Source organism: Synchiropus splendidus, chromosome 1 (assembly GCF_027744825.2).
Source record: "Synchiropus splendidus isolate RoL2022-P1 chromosome 1, RoL_Sspl_1.0, whole genome shotgun sequence".
Lineage (NCBI taxonomy): Eukaryota > Metazoa > Chordata > Actinopteri > Syngnathiformes > Callionymidae > Synchiropus > Synchiropus splendidus.
Genome location: NC_071334.1, coordinates 799,273 through 815,783, shown reverse-complemented (window position 1 = coordinate 815,783; position 16,511 = coordinate 799,273). Strand labels below are relative to the sequence as shown.

General features: G+C 60.8%; 3 protein-coding genes across 6 annotated transcripts in view; 1 reads left to right on the top strand and 2 right to left on the bottom strand.

The window, feature by feature from the left end:
* The window catches only part of gmds (GDP-mannose 4,6-dehydratase), a 17,969-nt gene extending 16,299 nt beyond the window's left edge, over positions 1-1,670 (bottom strand). The window contains exons 1-2 of the mRNA XM_053853141.1: positions 1,450-1,670; positions 627-661 (exon numbers count right to left, since the gene is read on the bottom strand). Coding sequence (XP_053709116.1) covers positions 627-661; positions 1,450-1,561 — 147 coding nt within the window. The 5' untranslated portion in view covers positions 1,562-1,670. The remainder of the gene's footprint in view (positions 1-626; positions 662-1,449) is intronic.
* Positions 1,671-2,032: 362 nt separating this feature from the next.
* Positions 2,033-11,030, bottom strand: LOC128749851 (myosin light chain kinase family member 4-like). Its single transcript, XM_053849849.1, has 13 exons — positions 10,919-11,030; positions 8,674-8,887; positions 5,082-5,154; positions 4,599-5,021; positions 4,305-4,410; positions 4,144-4,237; positions 3,971-4,080; positions 3,760-3,901; positions 3,625-3,695; positions 3,424-3,552; positions 3,135-3,366; positions 2,553-2,601; positions 2,033-2,495 (listed from the first exon to the last, which is right to left on the bottom strand). Exons 1-12 carry the CDS (start codon positions 10,981-10,983, stop codon positions 2,557-2,559), a joined length of 1,704 nt encoding a protein of 567 aa, XP_053705824.1. The 5' UTR covers positions 10,984-11,030; the 3' UTR covers positions 2,033-2,495; positions 2,553-2,556.
* On the top strand, positions 6,173-16,197 carry LOC128750108 (leukocyte elastase inhibitor-like). Of its 4 annotated transcripts, XM_053850440.1 has the most exons (8): positions 6,173-6,226; positions 10,806-11,069; positions 13,693-13,761; positions 13,839-14,037; positions 14,973-15,110; positions 15,174-15,291; positions 15,351-15,661; positions 15,742-16,197. In XM_053850440.1, the coding sequence occupies exons 4-8, from the start codon at positions 13,870-13,872 to the stop codon at positions 16,147-16,149; spliced, it is 1,143 nt and encodes a 380-aa protein (XP_053706415.1). In that variant the 5' UTR covers positions 6,173-6,226; positions 10,806-11,069; positions 13,693-13,761; positions 13,839-13,869; the 3' UTR covers positions 16,150-16,197. The 4 variants fall into 4 exon arrangements, with proteins under 4 accessions (XP_053706415.1, XP_053706332.1, XP_053706510.1 ...); XM_053850357.1 differs by lacking the exon at positions 6,173-6,226 and having other exon boundaries at positions 10,330-11,069; XM_053850535.1 differs by lacking the exons at positions 6,173-6,226; positions 13,693-13,761 and having other exon boundaries at positions 10,330-11,069.
* Positions 16,198-16,511: the final 314 nt, after the last annotated feature.

The following is a 16,511-nucleotide window of genomic DNA, read 5'->3' as shown; positions in this document are numbered from 1 at the left end:
CAATCCGCGAGGACACTGCGCCCCCTGGCGTCTCAAATTAAGCCAAGGACAGGCGACGGTTCTCAAGAAACTTGAGCGGTGGAGCGGGTCCCAGATCGCCTCAGATAAGGACACCGAGCCGACCTGCCGGTTCAGGTCAGCGACGCCGAACAGTCACTGGGCCGGAACAATCGCCAGATCTCCTCATTCCAACGGTCACGTCGCCATGACGACGACACACCTGCGTCTCGGAGCAGCGACGGTGACGTCATGCGGTGCAAAGGTTCGAGCAGACGCTGGGACAGAAGCGACTAGCGCGGTGCGAAGAGACGGAACCAGGAGGAGCCGGATGTCGTGAGCAGGGAGAGAGACCGGACCTGGTGCCACCACAGACCGGGATGCGGTGCGGAGCTGCGCCCCACCACAACCGGATTTCTTTCTTTCTCTCTCTCTCTCTCTCTCTCTCTCTCTCTCTCTCTCTCTCTCTCTCTCTCTCTCTCTCTCTCTCTCTCTCTCTCTCTCTCCTCTCTCTCTCTCTCTCTCTCTCTCCTCTCTCTCTCTCTCTCTCTCTCTCTCTCTCTCTCTCTCTCTCTCTCTCTCTCTCTCTCTCTCTCTCTCTCTCCTCTCTCTCTCTCTCTCCAACTGACCATTAACACCTTGTCGGGAAGGAAGCTCGCCACAACTAAAATGTCAATAAGTGCGTTTGAAAAATGAAGACAATCTCTCTCTCTCTCTCTCTCCTCTCTCTCTCTCTCTCTCCTCCCTCCAACTGTCTCTCCCTCTCTCTCTCCCTCTCTCTCCTTCCCTTCAACTCTTTCTCCTCTCTCTCCCCTCTTTCTCCCTCTCTCTCCCTCCCTCTCCCCCTTCTCTCTCCCTCTCTCTCTCCCTGTTTCTCTGTCTTTCCCTCCCTCCTCTTTCTCTCCCTCCCCCCCTCTCTCTTCCCTCTTTCTCTGTCTTTCCTCCCTCCTCTCTCTCTCCCTCCCTCCCTCCCTCCTCTCTCTCTCCCTCTTCTCAGTCTTTCCCTCCCTCCTCTCTCTCTCTCTCTCTCCCCTCTCTCTCTCTCTCTCTTCTCTCTCTCCCCTTCCCTTCAACTCTTTCTCCTCTCTCTCTCTCTTCTCTCTCTCCTTCTCTCTCTCTCCCCCCCTCCCTCCCTCTCTCTCTCTCTCTCTCTCTCTCTCCTTCTCTCTCTCTCGCTCTCTCTCTCTCCCCCCCTCCCTCTCTCTCTCTCTCTCTCCCTCTCTCTCTGTCTGTCTCTCCCCCTCCACCAAACACGTCTGTCACGCTCGTCGTTTGCGATGTGTGGCAGAAACAGTCCCGGAGCGAAGCGGTTACAGGTTTGTTCCAAACAAACAAATGACTTCAACAGCAACAAACAAACAAACAAACGAGTTGTCGTTCACCCCAGTCTGCGGAAACGAGGCGGCGGTTCGTGCAGACGAGAGGAGGAACGCTGCCCGGTGAAGCGAGGGCAGACGCCGCTCACCTGCCCGGTGATGCCGGTGATGACTGCCACCCTCCTGGGCTTCTGCCCGCGCCCGTTCGCCGCGGAGCTGTCGTCGGCTGAAGCCGGACACTCGGCCATGTCCTGTCGGGAGGAAGTTCACTGCGAGAGGCTCCGTCCGACCCGTTCACGGGAGCGTTGGGATCTGTGTACTCGTCCAGCCAGCATCCGAGCGACACCGGCGGGATCCCGGAAGAGGGCAGGCGAGGAAGCCGCGAGAAAGAGCGGCGCGCTGGAGCTGCCGGAGAAACTCCAGCGGCACCTGCGGGGCGGAGTGAGAACTGCAGACAGTTGATTTCTGAGCCAGGTGCCGGTTCTGTGCGTGTGCCGCCTTGACACCCGTTCCTGGAACTCGGAGGACACTTTTGCCGGTCCCCACGAGGTTAAGCCACTGGGCGCTTCCTGACGCCACCTCGAGTCCCGCTGTTATTTTGGAAGCCAGCCAGGCGTCCTGTTGACACAAGCTCAGGCAGGACCTGAGCCTCTGTGGTGACACGTGGACTTTATTGTTCTGTACAGCGCGTCACAACAAAACTTGACAAAAAGTGACATGAATCCAAGGCCAAACAGTCACGGTAGGTAGTTCAGTGTTCCTGCGCCTGAGCGCGGCCCCGGAGCCAGGAGACTCCAGCTGGCCTCGACTGTCCTCATAAGACTCCAAGAAAGCAAAGACAGAGAAAGGAGGCAGAAGGAGTCCGAGCGGGAGGCGTCAGTGAGTCCCATAGGTCCAGCCTCAGCGGCCCAGCCCAGGACGCTGCACCGACACACACACACTGTGGTCCAACACAAAAGCAAGAGTGGAGTGGTGCTCCATGAGGGCGTGGTGCGGCGCGGCGCGGCGCGGCTCCGGCGTGCTGGTCAGGACCTCCAGCACGGGTCACAGGACCCGGCCCGTGTCTCGGGTCCAGATGTCCTCCTCGCGGCCTCCTTCTCCTGTCAAGTTCCAGCAGCGTTGGTCCAGTGACGGGCCTCCAGGCCCGGCCCAGTCAGCACCACGCTGAGGGGCGAGTGGGTTCTGGAGGAGGAGCAGAGTCAGGAGAGAACCAGAACCGCATCGACAGCTGAGCCTCACCTGTTTAACTCTCTGTAGAAGAAGTGCGAGCAGAGTGGCAGCGGTTCTTCTGCAGGAGAGAGACAGAGGGTGAGGGGTGGAGGGAGGAGAGGGTGAGGGATGGAGGGAAGAGAAGGTGAGGGATGGAGGGAGGAGAGGGGGAGGAGAGGGGGAGGCGTGGAGGGAGGAGAGGGAGAGGGATGGAGGTGGAGAAGGTGAGGGACAGAGGGAGGAGAGGGGGAGGGATGGTGGGAGGAGAGGGGGATGGAGGGAGGAGAGGGGGAGGGTGAGGGACAGAGGGAGGAAAGGGTGAGAGAGGAAAGCAGAAGGGGGTGAGGGACATAGGGAGGAGAGGGTGAGAGAGGAAGGCAGGAGAGGGTGAGGGACGTAGGGAGGAGAGGGGGAGGTGTGGAGGGAGGAGAGGGATGGAGGTGGAGAAGGTGAGGGACAGAGGGAGGAGAGGGGGAGGGTGAGGGACAGAGGGAGGAGAGGGTGAGAGAGAAAGGCAGGAGAGGGTGAGAGAGGAAGGCAGGAGAGGGTGAGGGAGGAAGGCAGGAGGCAGGTGAGGGCGACGGGGCTGAACCCTGGCCAGGGAGCACAGACCTTGAGGTTGAGCCGGTAGTGCAGGTTGGCGTCCGACAGCCAGGGGTGGCGCAGCGACTCGGACGCGCTCATCCTCCAGCTCTTGCTCTTCACCAGCAGCAGCGTGATGAAGTCCTTGGCCTGGTCCGAGACGTCGGCGAACTCTTCCTCCTCGAAGTTCCACTGACACGCCAGGATGTTGTTCAGGGTCTCGTTGTCGTCGTCGCCCAGGAAGGGAGACAGGCCGCTGAGCCTGAGCAGAGTCGGATCAGAACGGGGTCTGGGCGGGGGCGAGAGGGGGGGGACTCACAGCATGTAGGCGATGACTCCCAGGCTCCACATGTCGGTGGGAAACGAAACAAACTCATAGTTGATAACTTCAGGAGCCAGAAACTCGGGCGTCCCAAAGTTGACCCGCAGCTTCTCCCTGGGTTTGTACCTGGACCAGAAGCAACAGCCCGGACATCACCACCTGCAGGGGCCGCCCCAGCAGGCCCGGCCCACCGCTTACCTCCTGGCCAGTCCGAAGTCGATGATCTTGATCTTGTTGGTGGCTCTGCTGACGCACAGGATGTTCTCGGGCTGGAGGGAGGAGCAGAAGCGGGGTGAGTGCCGGGGGGTCGTGGGCGGGTCGCGGGGCCTCTACCTTCAGGTCCAGGTGCAGGATGTACATCTTGTGCATGTACTGCAGGCCCTCACAGATCTGCCGGATGAACAGCACCGTGTCCAGCTCCGTCAGGTTGTAGTTCTCGTCGATGATGCGGTCGAAGAGCTCGCCGCCCTCCACGCTGCGGGCAGAGCACAGGCGTCAGCACCAGGCCCCGCCCCCCCGCCCCTCGCCGGCCGGACCCACGTACTACTCCATGACGAGGATGATGTCGTGGCGGGACTCGAAGGCGGCATACAGCTGGATGAGGTTGGAGTGGTCCAGCTGGTTCATCACCTGGATCTCGTTCCTCACCACGTCCTGAAGCGCAGGAGCCAGAAGGTGAGTGAGACCGCAGCTTCACCCTCCTCTCCGCCGCCTCACCTTCTCCTTCGGACTCTTGGCCTTGATGATCTTGGCCGCCAGCGTCAGGCCCGACGACTTCTCCATGCATTTGTGGACCTGGCCGAAGCGCCCCCTGGTGGAAGACGCTTTGACTCACAGGACCAGAGCAGCAGAATGGTGGAAAGGTCAGAGTCGCTCACCCGCCCAGGACCTCGTCCCTGTTGATGGTGTAGTAGGAGGCGATCTGGTGGGGCTTGGGCGTCACGATGCGGTGGTCGAAGGGGGCCAGAGGTGGGGGGCTGGAGTCTGAGGGGCCAGAGAGAGGGATGAATCCAGAGAGGGGAGGGGGGGCCCCAGACTCCCCGGAAACAAAGCAGCTGAAAATAGCAGCACTTCAGTCTGCTGTGACACCTGATTACCATCTGATCCCGGGGAGCCTAAAGTCAGGAGCTCACCAGTGGTCATGTGACTGAATGGCTGAAAGCAAGGCGTACCGATGAAGAACTCCTTGTCGGCCGTGTCCTCCGGCGGCTCCTCCTCCTCGCCCTCCACTCGGCTCTTCTTCAGGTCCTCTGTCTCCAGGTCCTCCTCGGTGACTCGCCGTTTGCTGCCGCTGCGCACACAAACAGCCGTCTGAGACTCCGCCTCCTGAGCGCCGGTCGAGGACTCGTACTTCTCTTGAGGGGCCTCCTGGTCCTCCTCCTGCTCCGCTGGCCCCCTGTGGTCCTCCTCACCGGGACCCCCCAACACCTGCTGGGGCCTGGACTTGCTCTCCTCCTCCGAGTCCTCGAAGACGACCACCTCCTCGTCATCCTCACTCTCGGACAAAGTCTTCTTGCTGTCGTTCTGCTGGATCAGCTCAGCTCCTCCCTCTGCGTTCTCCACCTGCTCTGGACGAAGCGGCTCCACCAGAGGGTCTGATGGGACCAAAGCAGAGTCAGCACAAGGTTGGAGGTCAGCCGCCGGTGCTCAGGTACCTGGAGAGTCAGGGGGACTCCTCTTCTTCTGGCTCTTCAGGTTCTTCAGGACCTGCTTCTTGTCGTCTTTTCCCTGAGGACACAAACGTTGACGTCAGCCCCGGGAAACAAGCGACGTGTTGAGGGTTCCAATCCCACTGCTCAAATCTCTCTGACACAGAGGTCACGTCCTCCATTCTCCCCGCTCTCACCGCCGCGGCTGAAGGAGCCTTGCGTGGTGGAGGTTGGCGCTCTCTCTGTGTGGAGGAACAGTCCAACTCCCTGACATGGACCTTCCTGCCTCGGCCCCAGGGCTTCCACGGCAGGAGCCTGGAGGCCTTGAGCGTCTCCCAGATGAAGCCCATCATCCGCTGGCTTCCCTCCAGCAGCTTCTCCAGGGTCTCGCCAAGCCATGAGCCTCACGTCCTGGGACAGGGCGTCCAGCTGGGTCCAGAGCCGCGTGCAGCACGCCGAGCAGGCCCGTGGCCCCGCAGAGCAGAGTTGACGCGGCTGGACGTCATGGCGGCTTCTCCTCTGCAGGGCAGTGGCGGTGCAGTGGGCCGAGCCAACACCCGAGCCGCTGGCTCCTCCAGGCAGGTGTCAGAATGTCAGGCATCCGGGCCGGCAACCCGACACCGAGGACAAAAGCACCGGGGAAGTACGCAGCCAAGCACTTGTCGGTGTGTGTGAACCTCTGATTTGGTCCCCAGTGCTCAACTGACAAAGTAGCTGTGGTTAAAAATAACAAGAGAAAAAATAGAAACAAACAAACAACGGTGCAAAAGTCCGTCCCGCCCAGCGCCGGGTCATCCGGGTCTGATGTTGACCTGAAGTCCTGGCCAGTTCATGCGTCTAAACGTGTCTCTCAGGACGCCCTCAGCTGCCTGACCCACTTGGTTCTCGGCTCGCAGGTCAGAGGTCAAGTGATCCAGTTTCCCTCTTCAGCCCCCTACTGGACCTCACAAGGACCCGGACTGCTGTTCCAGGACACGCGAGCGTCGGTCAGCTGGACCTGAGCCGGCCACAGGGGGCGACACTGAGCACAGCAGCTTCAGCCACTGGCCCCTGCACTGACGTGGCTTCCACCCGCACGTCACCACTGGACACCGGAAGGTTCCCGTCACACTCACACCTGGGGCTCTCACGGCCTCGGGGGGGCGCACCAGGTAAAAATAGAGAGTTTGTGTTCGTCAGTTACATAACAGCAGGTCAGCTGGAGGAGAGGGGCTGACCTCTGACCCCAGTGGATGATGGGGGATCCTTCGGTTCTGTGGGGGCCGGAGGAGGGAGGGTGAAGACCATCACGTTCTGGGAACGGGCTGGTTAAGGGTCTCACCACCGGGGGGCAGCAGACGACCACGGGGCGAGCCCCCACAGTCACATGAGCTCAGAGCAACAACACGCTGAGCAAGCGTGAATCCATACAGGGGGGCGGCGTGGAGGTCGTGGCGCCACCTGCAGGCCTGCAGACCAATGAAAGCCACCTGATTTCAATGACCTCTCACCTCAGCGTGAGCCCACAGAACCAGACCCCTCCTTCACACGTGGTGCTGTACTGTGGTGCACACCTGGTCCGCTGGGTGGCGCAGGTGAGCCAGACACAGGGAAGCTCACTCCTGCTGTCGTCACGGCAACAGCCACACCCCTCAATCTGGTGCTTGGAAGAGGAGTCCAGAGTTTTGAGAGATTTGGGGAGGAAACAGGAGTGTTCGGTGGAGAGCTGTCTGGGACATTGTGGATGCTCCGATTTCCTCCCACGTGTCCCACGAGCTTCAGCGAGAGTCGTGCCATCATCGGTGAGTCAGGTGACGTCGCCAGCAGCCACGTCACATGACTCTAGGGCCGACGTCACCGAGAGGCGGCTGTTGTTCAGACGGCGTGAGGAATGATCCGATTCTCTTCTCCTTCATTCCTGATCCTCTGATTGGCTCCTGACTGAGGACGAGCAGGCCCCTCCCACACCAGGCTGGAACGCCCCCCCGCGAGCAGCTAGCATGTTGTTAGCAGCCAGCTAACGGCTGCTGTAAGAGGAGGTGGGTGTGTGGACCTCACAGGGCTGGAGTCATTGTTGTCGTACCCTTGTTGAGAAACGGACCCACTTCAGAACAGGTCCAAACAAACGCAGCGGTTAGCTGCAGCCCCACATGACGTCCACCAGCCCAGACGCACAGCCACACTCTGGCACCGGAAGGTCTCAGATCCGACGGACATGTGACGTCACTGGCGGAGAGGTCACACGACAGAAACAGCTCTGAACAATGCAAACAAATGAGGTGACGTCGATGGAGCCTCAGGAGAGCCTCAGGTGAGCCTCAGGAGAGTCTCAGGTGAGCCTCAGAAAGAGTCTCAGAAAGAGCCTCAGCCGGGCGGTCAGCTGAGCCTTAGAAGAGTCTCAGACGGAGGGTCAGCAGAGTCTCAGCAGAGCCTCAGACGGAGCCTCAGAAAGAGGCTCAGAAGAGTCTCAGAAGACACTCAGAGGGAACCTCAGAAAGAGTCTCAGCAGAGCCTCAGACGGAGTCTCAGAAAGAGCCTCAGCTGAGCCTCAGCAGAGTCTCAGAAAGAGTTTCAGCAGAGCCTCAGAAGACTCTCAGCAGAGTCTCAGATAGAGTCTCATAAGAGCCTCAGGAAATCCTCAGACAGTGTCTCAGAAGATTCTCAGAAGAGTCTCAGAAGACACTCAGAGGGAGCCTCAGAAAGAGTCTCAGACAGAGCCTCAGAAGACTCTCAGCAGAGTCTCAGACAGAGCCTCAGAAGCTGCAGGGTCAGCAGAGCCTCCTCGGCGCGGCCGCAGCGCAGGACACCTACCTGGCTCGGGCCTCTCCTCCTGCCGGGCAGCAGCAGCAGCGTCCACACGCGCCTCCACAGCAGCGCCGCCGCCACCACACACACGCTGCCCACCACCCAGGCGTCTCGGCCCAGCAGGCTCTCCATGACTCCAGCTCGGGCTCCGGGCTCCGGAGCACATTGAGCAGCGGCAGCAGCGTGATCCTCCCCCGCCCCCCTGCGCCGGCGCCTAAAAGGAGAAGAGGCCGCCTCCGAGACCAGCAGGGGGCAGGTGGTGTCGGGTTCCAGAGCCGAGGAATGTCCGAGGTGTCCCCTAACTCCAGACGCAGCACTTCACCCGCTGGCCGCAGGTGCGCGTGTGTGACCCTCACGCACACACACACACACACACACACACACACGCTCAGGTGTGTGTTCACATGTCGGAGCGGGAATGGAACCCAGGACCGAGCACCGGAGGCTGAGAGAGGCAGCGGCAGAGGGACGCCGGGGTCAGAGGTCGTGGGGTCAGAGAGGCGGCCCCTCCTCTCGCTCCGGACAAAGTCGGGTGACCTGATAGCTCAGACCCAATTTCAGCTGCAGCGCCCCCTGGAAGCGGGACAGGCTGCCTGCACTGACAAGTCACGTGGCTCTTGTCAGTCCTCGGTGTGGCCACTGCGCCCCCTGCAGGTGCAGCTGTCGAGCGCGCGACTGCAGTTTCCTGTGAGGGTTTCGTCCTCAACACCTCCCTGTCATGTGTTGCCCTGGTCTGAACTGTGTGTGAGCTGCTCAATGACATGCTGCCACCTGGTGGCCGATCCGTGCAGGCGCGCCCCCTGGCCAGACTGACCTCCAGCTCCACGTGCTTCAGCTCCCAGAAGCAGCGCATGGTCTCCACCTTCTCCAGGTGGCGGTAGAAGGCCAGTCGGCCCAGACGCAGGCTGTTGCTGCGGTTCCTGATGGCCTTCAGACCCTCCATCTTCTCCACGATGGGCGACATGGGGATGGGCGGCGGCACGGCCCAGACGGACAGCCTGGCGCTCTTCATGCCGGCGCCCGAACATCTGCGGAGAGAGGAGCATCAGGAGAGCCTTCGCAAAAACATGTCTCCACCAAGTGCGTCCTGAAACGGACATCTGCTGCCCCCTGCTGGCCTGGCGGCGGCGTTGGTCCAAGCTGGATGACTGACCAGCTGAAATCCTGCCTGACGCCTTAAACCCTTCCACAGGGCTTCCCCTCCGTCTGAGGGTGCAGCTTCAGCGGGAGCACCGACTCAGCCGCATCTGTCGCCGAGCCCCGGCACATTCCTTTAACTGGACTCTGTTTCCTGCTGCTGAAGAGTGACACCTGCTCGAGGAGGTCAGAGGTCATCCCCGCAGGTCAAACACCTCCAGTCAGAACACAGCCCGACACGTTCCTCTCAAGCTGGGTCCACACGGGGGCGCCAACTCAGCCTGAGGGGACTCGCTCACTTCCTCTCAGATCCCCCCCACTTTAGCCCCGCCGCTAACAAACGGCGGCGGCAGATGAAAATAGAGACACAAAGCACAAGATGTTTGTCGGTCACCAAAACAAACAGCAGCCGGGCGTTGACTTTCATGAGGCGCTAATCCGGCGACGCCAGCAGCTGTCGCTAATCTGAGGAGCATAAACGCCCTTTCATTTCTGCTCCCACACGCGCTTAATCGCTCGCATTAGCAGACAGCTAGCCTGAGGCTAACCCCATCCTGAAGTTCGGAGCGAGGGCGCTGACAGCTAGCATTTGCGTCTGAGGTCGCCCCTCCTGCTGAGATGACAGTGTCTTGAGTTAGCAGCTGCTCTGAGCTAAGGAAAACCTCTGCTCCGCTGCGTGGCTCGGACTGGGACCAGGCCTGGGCGGGACCAGAACAGAGTTAGTGACGTGGTTTGCCTTGATGCTAATCACGCGCGGCTAACTGAAGTTGTGGGTGAGACCAACAGGGTTTAGTCCAGTGAGTCTGCCTCCCACCTGCAGCCATCCTCACCCGCGTCGTCCTGTCAGTCAGTGACGGCGGTGTCTCTGTGGGGACCGAGAGGCTCCGCCATGTGTGGCTGCTGAAGTGAAAGTCAGCCGGACGCAGGGAGGACCGTGTTCGGTGCGTGTCGGCTCCAGAAACAGCCACCGAACAGATTAGAGTCTTTTTTTAAAGTTGGGCAGCAGTGGGGGGTTCGGTCCCTCTCGGGGGTCTCAACCCTCAGAGCCCTTAAACCGGAGGAATGCAGGGGGGACTGGGCTCCTAAAAGGGAACCATGATTCTCCTGTGAAACCCCAGCCACCTCCAGAGGAAGCGGGCGGCTCCCTCCCACCAGAATAAAAGCACAGACACAACAGTCAACATGACTGAGACTCCTGCCACTGAGACTCACTGAGATGCAGTGTTATGTCTCCACCCTCCTCTGTGAAGTTTGTTTGGACGTTCCTCTGTCCTGCTCTTCGGCCTCGTTCCCTGATCTGCTAACCGGCCCCAGATCTTCCCGCTCCGGAGCTTTGTCAGTGGACCAGAGCCGGGTCCCGGGCGGCCGGCCTCGGGATCGAGTGTCTGGTAGGTTTATTTTGCCGGACATTCCCGCGGTCAGCGTGTCAGCGCCCCCCGGACCTGGGAGCCCGGCCCCATGAGTCCACAAGTTCTCACTTTTTCACCCGACTCAGCAGAATCTGACACTGTTGCCGGACCTCTCCGTGAGCAGAACCTGGACTTGGGTCCTGGACACAGAGACCCGGACAGACTGGACACGCTCCAGTCGTCACGAGTCAGAGTCTCCGGGTTTTGATCGGGTACATCGTCACATGACTCACGACTGATGGGTTAGCGATGACCAGTCACTGAGTCATTATAGACTGGACTGGTTTTGTGAGTCCAGCAGCCGCTGCATCGGACTCGTCCCCTGACTCGACCGTCTGGTTCTGGAGGTACAAAGCTAACGACTCTTCAGCCAAGTTACGAGTGCCACTTTGAGTCACAGGTCTGACACTGAGTCACAAGTCTTCTTTGAGTCCTACCTGGCGAGTCTGGCACCTGAGGACCGGACGCTCGCCGACAGACGCGGCGACCGAAGAGTGTGAGTGAGCCACTGACCCTGGGTAGCTGGGAGCGCCGGCCATCCCCAGGACCTTCTTCTCCGTCCCCACCATGTTCCTCATGGGTCTCCTCGGGCTTCAGGCTCCAGTGGATCCAGAGATGGCTGGCGACTGAGGAGCTTCTGCAGCGGCACAGCAGATGTCCCGGGGTAAGCGCTGGAGGGGACGGGGGGAGTGTGTGTGTGTGTGTGGGGGGGGTCTCTAGGAAGTGTTCCAGGGAATGTGGCTTGTTATGATGATGGAGTGAGCGGAATGTTGGGGCGTCTGAAGTGGGGCTATCTTTAGCGGCTGGCTGTTGTTGATGTGCCTCTGAGCCAGGGGCCTCAGGAGCCCCAGAGGGGCCGCGACGCTGTTGCATAAGAGCCTGTTCATTCGCTCATCCCTCACCCTGTCACTCACACGGCGCCCCCCACATGCTTCATCACTTCCTCCACACGCCGCGGTTCATCCATCCATGGGCTCCTGGACCCGGATGATCCAGGGCTCAGGGGCGGACTAACTTTAGCTCGTCCTCCAGTGGAGGATGGAGGGCAGCAGACGTGCGGACGCCACAGACACGCCGCGCTTCCTGGGTCGCTCCCGTCCGTCCCTGTGAGCCGGACCTTCACCTGCTTCCGGTTCGTGTTGCTCCAACTGCAGTTGTGTATTTGAGGAGCCGCTCGCACAACAGACTCCGCCCAGGTCTGGATCAGAGGACCGGCACAGTATCAGAGCTGGCCAGCAGGAGGCATCATCATGATCCCGGGTCACAGAAGGTGACGGGGTGGTCGGCGTTGACCATCCACTCAGCTCAGCATCAGTGGACACCAGGCTCCAGCTTCTGCTGGACCTGAGCAGCGGGCGGCGCCACCACGCGACCGAGTCCCACCTCAGGAGGGACCCAGGTCCAGGCCAGCGGCTCCCACAGAGGAAGAATGCTGCTGGTGTGAGCAGCTTACTGGTGTGTTTGGAGGCTTCACCTCCAGAAGTGATGCTGAGCTGCGATGCTTCACGTGTCACACTTGCTCTGTGAGGACCAGATGATGTGGTCGACCACAACGCCGACGGCAGGAGGAGGAGCGTGGACGGAGGAGGTCGCAGGAGGTCACAGGTCACAGGTCAGTGGAGGTGAGAGGGGGTCAGAGGTCAGAGGAGGCCAGCAGCTCACCCCCTTATCTCCGTCCTCCACCCAGACAGACGTGGTGTTATCGTGCCTCCTGCCAGCTGCTGCAGCTCACCCTCCTCCTGCTGATAAAGTGATGAGGCCATGGCTGCGCGGCTGCTGCTGCTGCTGGGCTCCAGCCTGGTGGTGGGTGAGGAGGTGAGGAGAGCAGGGACGTCCCTTCGCTTCAGCCTGGACCACACAGCGCTGGACGGCCGAGGGGCGGCAGCTGCTCTGGGGATCCTCTGACTCCTACGACCACATGACCCAGCTGCAGGAGTCCCACTCGGGTCAGTACCAGGTGCAGTGCTGGAGGTCCAGGGAGGACGTGCGGGAGAGGAACCTCACGCTCCTGGTCCTGGGTCACTATCACGGCGCCAACCTGGGAGACACGTTGGAGCTGAGCTGCCAGGGACCAAACCGGAGCGTGGAGTGACCGACGGCTTGTTGTTCCCGGAGGAGGCGGGGCGGAGGGCTGCGGCTGGGCGGCGCTGACCGCTCCCTGCTGACCGTGGCTGTCAGCAGAACCTCCGCCAGCCTCACCTTTTTCTGCCTGGAGAGGCGGCGGTGCCGCCGCCAGGATGGAGCTGCTCCTGACAAGAGCCACCTGGGTCCAGAGGAGAGGGCCGTGTCTCCTGATCGTTGCCATGGTGACGAGGACTTCTGCCTATCAAGGGGTCACGACCTCAGGTAGGTTTTTGTGGCTCCTCCTGCTTGATGAAGGTAGAACACACAGAAACGTTTGTCTTCCTGTCTTAGTGAGGACCGTCCCTGACGTCACCCTTTCCCCAGCCTCTCCCTCTAAACCTCGCCATCCAAGCCCCAGCACATCCACACGTTTGTCTTCCTAGCTTGCTGGTCACAGCTCCAGCCGGGGGCAGCAGCACGCCGCACTGGTGCGTCCGTCCATCACAAGCAAAGGCCCGCAGCTTGCCTCCGCTGAACACCCGACCCACAGGTGGCACCTGCTGGAGCTTCCTGAGGGAGGGTCAGCGAGACCACGCCTCCTGACGCCCTAGTGACGGCGGCCTGACGGAGGGTTGATCTCTCTCCGCACCGCGTCCTTCGGGCCACAGACGGAGGAGCCACGCTCCGCCTGACCCTGACCCTGTGAAGCTGCTGACCTTTGACCTCTCCGGCCCGCCCAGGGTTGGCAGGTCAGGCCGCTGATCCGGTGCGACGTGAGCGAGCGGCGTCAGCGGCACGTGACGTTGGGGTCCTATAGGACACACGCGCACACAGGCCTTGTTACGCAAGCGTCGCCATGGCAACCCCGGGGGGCCACTCCTCGCTGCACACACTGGCACACCCTGACATGTCTCAGGTTCATTTGTTCAAGTCAGCCACAGCTGTGTGTGTGTGTGTGTGTTCCTGTGCCTCGCTCTTAGTGAGGACATTTTGCTCCAGTGGTCACTGGGTCAAGCCTCATACTGAGGGTCCATGGGACAGAGAGACAGGCTCTGCCTCAGTCGGTCTGAGCAGGTGTGGAGGGGGCAGCAGGGAGGCCCAGCCTGGAGCCTCTCCTGGGTCACACCCTGGCCACGCTGGCCCTCAGAAGGACACACACAGCAGATGCAGCGGGGGGTGTGGCCTGTGTGTGTGTGCGTGAGATGAGCCTCCTCCCTCTGCAGCTGCGCGCGGCTGTGTATAAATGAACCTGTGACCTGCAGGCTGCCCTGCTGCTGAGGCTCTGGCTCCAGGTAACGCTCGCTCTCAGGGCGGCGGTGGCGGCGCTGAAGAGGTTTGTCTGAGCGTCTCTCGCGATGCTTCTCCTCAGGAGAACCTTTGTCTTCATCTTCGTCTTCATCATGGACTTGGTCAGCGGCTCCAACAACAGCTTCAGTCTGGACCTGTTCCGGACCCTGAGCCGGGCCCAGCCCGGTCAGAACCTCTTCATCTCGCCGCTCAGCATCAGCTCGGCCATGGCCATGGTCTACCAGGGGGCGCGGGGGGACACGGCCGCCCAGATGGCTCAGGTACAGCCAGCCCTGTCAGCGTGGAGCGGCCCGCTCGAGCCCAGCTCAGCTCAGCTCAGCAGGGCGTGTCACAGGACTTTGTCCTCTCCAACCGGTCGCAGCGGTAAACACACTGGTGCGGCTCCATAAATCACTGCATCACGGGAGGTTGTGTAACACACACACACTGACACACATGCACATATACACACCCACCCACACATTTACACACACTCACACACACACGTATACACACACTCACTCACACACACACATATACACTCACTCACTCACACCACACACTCACTCACACACACATATACACACACTCACACACACACGTGTATACACACACACACACATAAACACACACACATATACACACTCTCACACACACTGACACTCACACCACACACTCACACACACATGTACACACACGCTGACACACACTCACACACACATATATACACACACTCACTCACACACACACTGACACACATGCACATATACACACACACCCACACACACACACACATGTACACACACGCTGACACACACACACTCACACACACTTACTCACACACACACTCACACACATATCACACTCACACACACGCTCACTCACTCACACACTCACACACATGTACACACACGCTGACACACACACACACTCACTCACACACACACTCACACACACGTATACACACACGCTCACACACACACACACACACTCACTCACACACACACGCTCACTCACACACACACACACACACACCACACATACTCACACACACACACACCCACACACACCACATACTCACACACACACACACACACACTCACACAGGGTTCAGCTCCGGGGGGAGTCACACGACCACACACGAGCCTGAGTCGGCCCGGGTGAGTGCGTGCGGTGGCCCCACCCAACTCCCCGGCCTGGTGTGTGCCACCTGCAGGCCCTGTCCTTCACACCCGGCCAGGACGTCCACGGCGGCTTCCAGAGCCTCAACAGCCAGATCCGGGCGACGTCCTCATCCTGCACCCTGAAACTGGCCAACCGACTCTTCGGGGAACGCTCTCTGGGCTTCCTCCCGGTGAGTCTCACTGCTCCCCGTCACTGGGACTCGTGCCAGCCTGGCCACTCCCTCTCTCGGCAGGAGTTCCTGGACAGCACCCAGAAGTTCTACCAGGCCGAGCTGAAGCCCCTGGACTTCATGGGGGCGGCGGAGGAGAGCCGCGCGGAGATCAACGGCTGGGTGGAGCAGCAGACGGAGAGTGAGTGGGCGGCGGAGGCGGCGGCCGCAGCCGCACCCTGACCGCTCCGTCTGCCGCAGGTAAGATCCAAGAGCTCCTGCAGCCGGGCGCCATCACCCCCACCACCCGCCTGGCCCTGGTCAACGCCCTGTACTTCAAGGGCGACTGGATGTGGCGCTTCGGTGCCGCCGACACCCGAGAGATGCCCTTCCACAGCCCCAAGGACGGAACCAAGCCAGTCCAGATGATGCACCAGGTGAAGAAGATGCCATACAACTACGTCCCCGAGTTGGAGCTGCAGGTGCTGGAGCTGCCGTACCAGAGCCAGGAGCTCAGCATGTTCGTCCTGCTGCCGGAGAAGTCCAGCAACGGCAGCGACCCGCTGCTCAAGGTGGGGGGGCGGCCACTGGGGGGCGCTGCGCTCGCAGGTCCCAGGCGATGCTGACGGAGCTTGGCTGCGCTCCTCTGCAGGTGCAGGACGCGCTGACCCCGGAGAAGCTCGAGGAGTGGACCTCCAGGGAGGCGATGGACGCTGGCGCCGAGGTGCACGTCCACCTGCCCAGGTTCAGGCTGGAGGACCAGCACGAGCTGAAGGAGCCGCTGGCCCAGCTGGGCATGCGCCACCTCTTCTGCGCCGACACGGCCGACCTCTCGGGCATCTGCGGTCAGGGCGGGCTCTTCCTCTCCACGGTGGTCCACAAGACCTTGGTGGAGGTGAACGAGGAAGGCAGCGAAGCGGTGGGCGCCAGCGCCGCCGTGGCCAGCTTCTGCATGCTGAGGGAGGAGCACTTTATGGCCGACCACCCCTTCCTCTTCTTCATCAAGCACCACCAGAGCAAGGCCGTCCTCTTCATGGGCCGCTTCTCCTCGCCCCAGTAGGACGCCACTCCCCCCGACCTGGTTACGCATCCTTCACAATAAAAGCCTAAAAACACTCTGGTCTCCATGAACCCCTGAGCTCCTCCCACATGGCAGCTGCTGAGGTTTGTGTCATGATATTGTTGACCACCAGGGGGCGCTTACCCTTCAAACCACCTGTTCCCTGGTGAGGTTGTTGGTTCGATTCCAGCATGAGGCAACTCGCTCTGGTTTCCTCTCACAGTCATGTATCGAGGGCATCAGAGAAGCTGCTGACTAGATGGCCCGAGTCCGAGTCTTTCACACCGTTGACCAGGTCAAGCTTCCTCCACAGAACGCAGCGAGCAGGACGTGAGGTCACACGCTGACGGAGCGAAGGACAG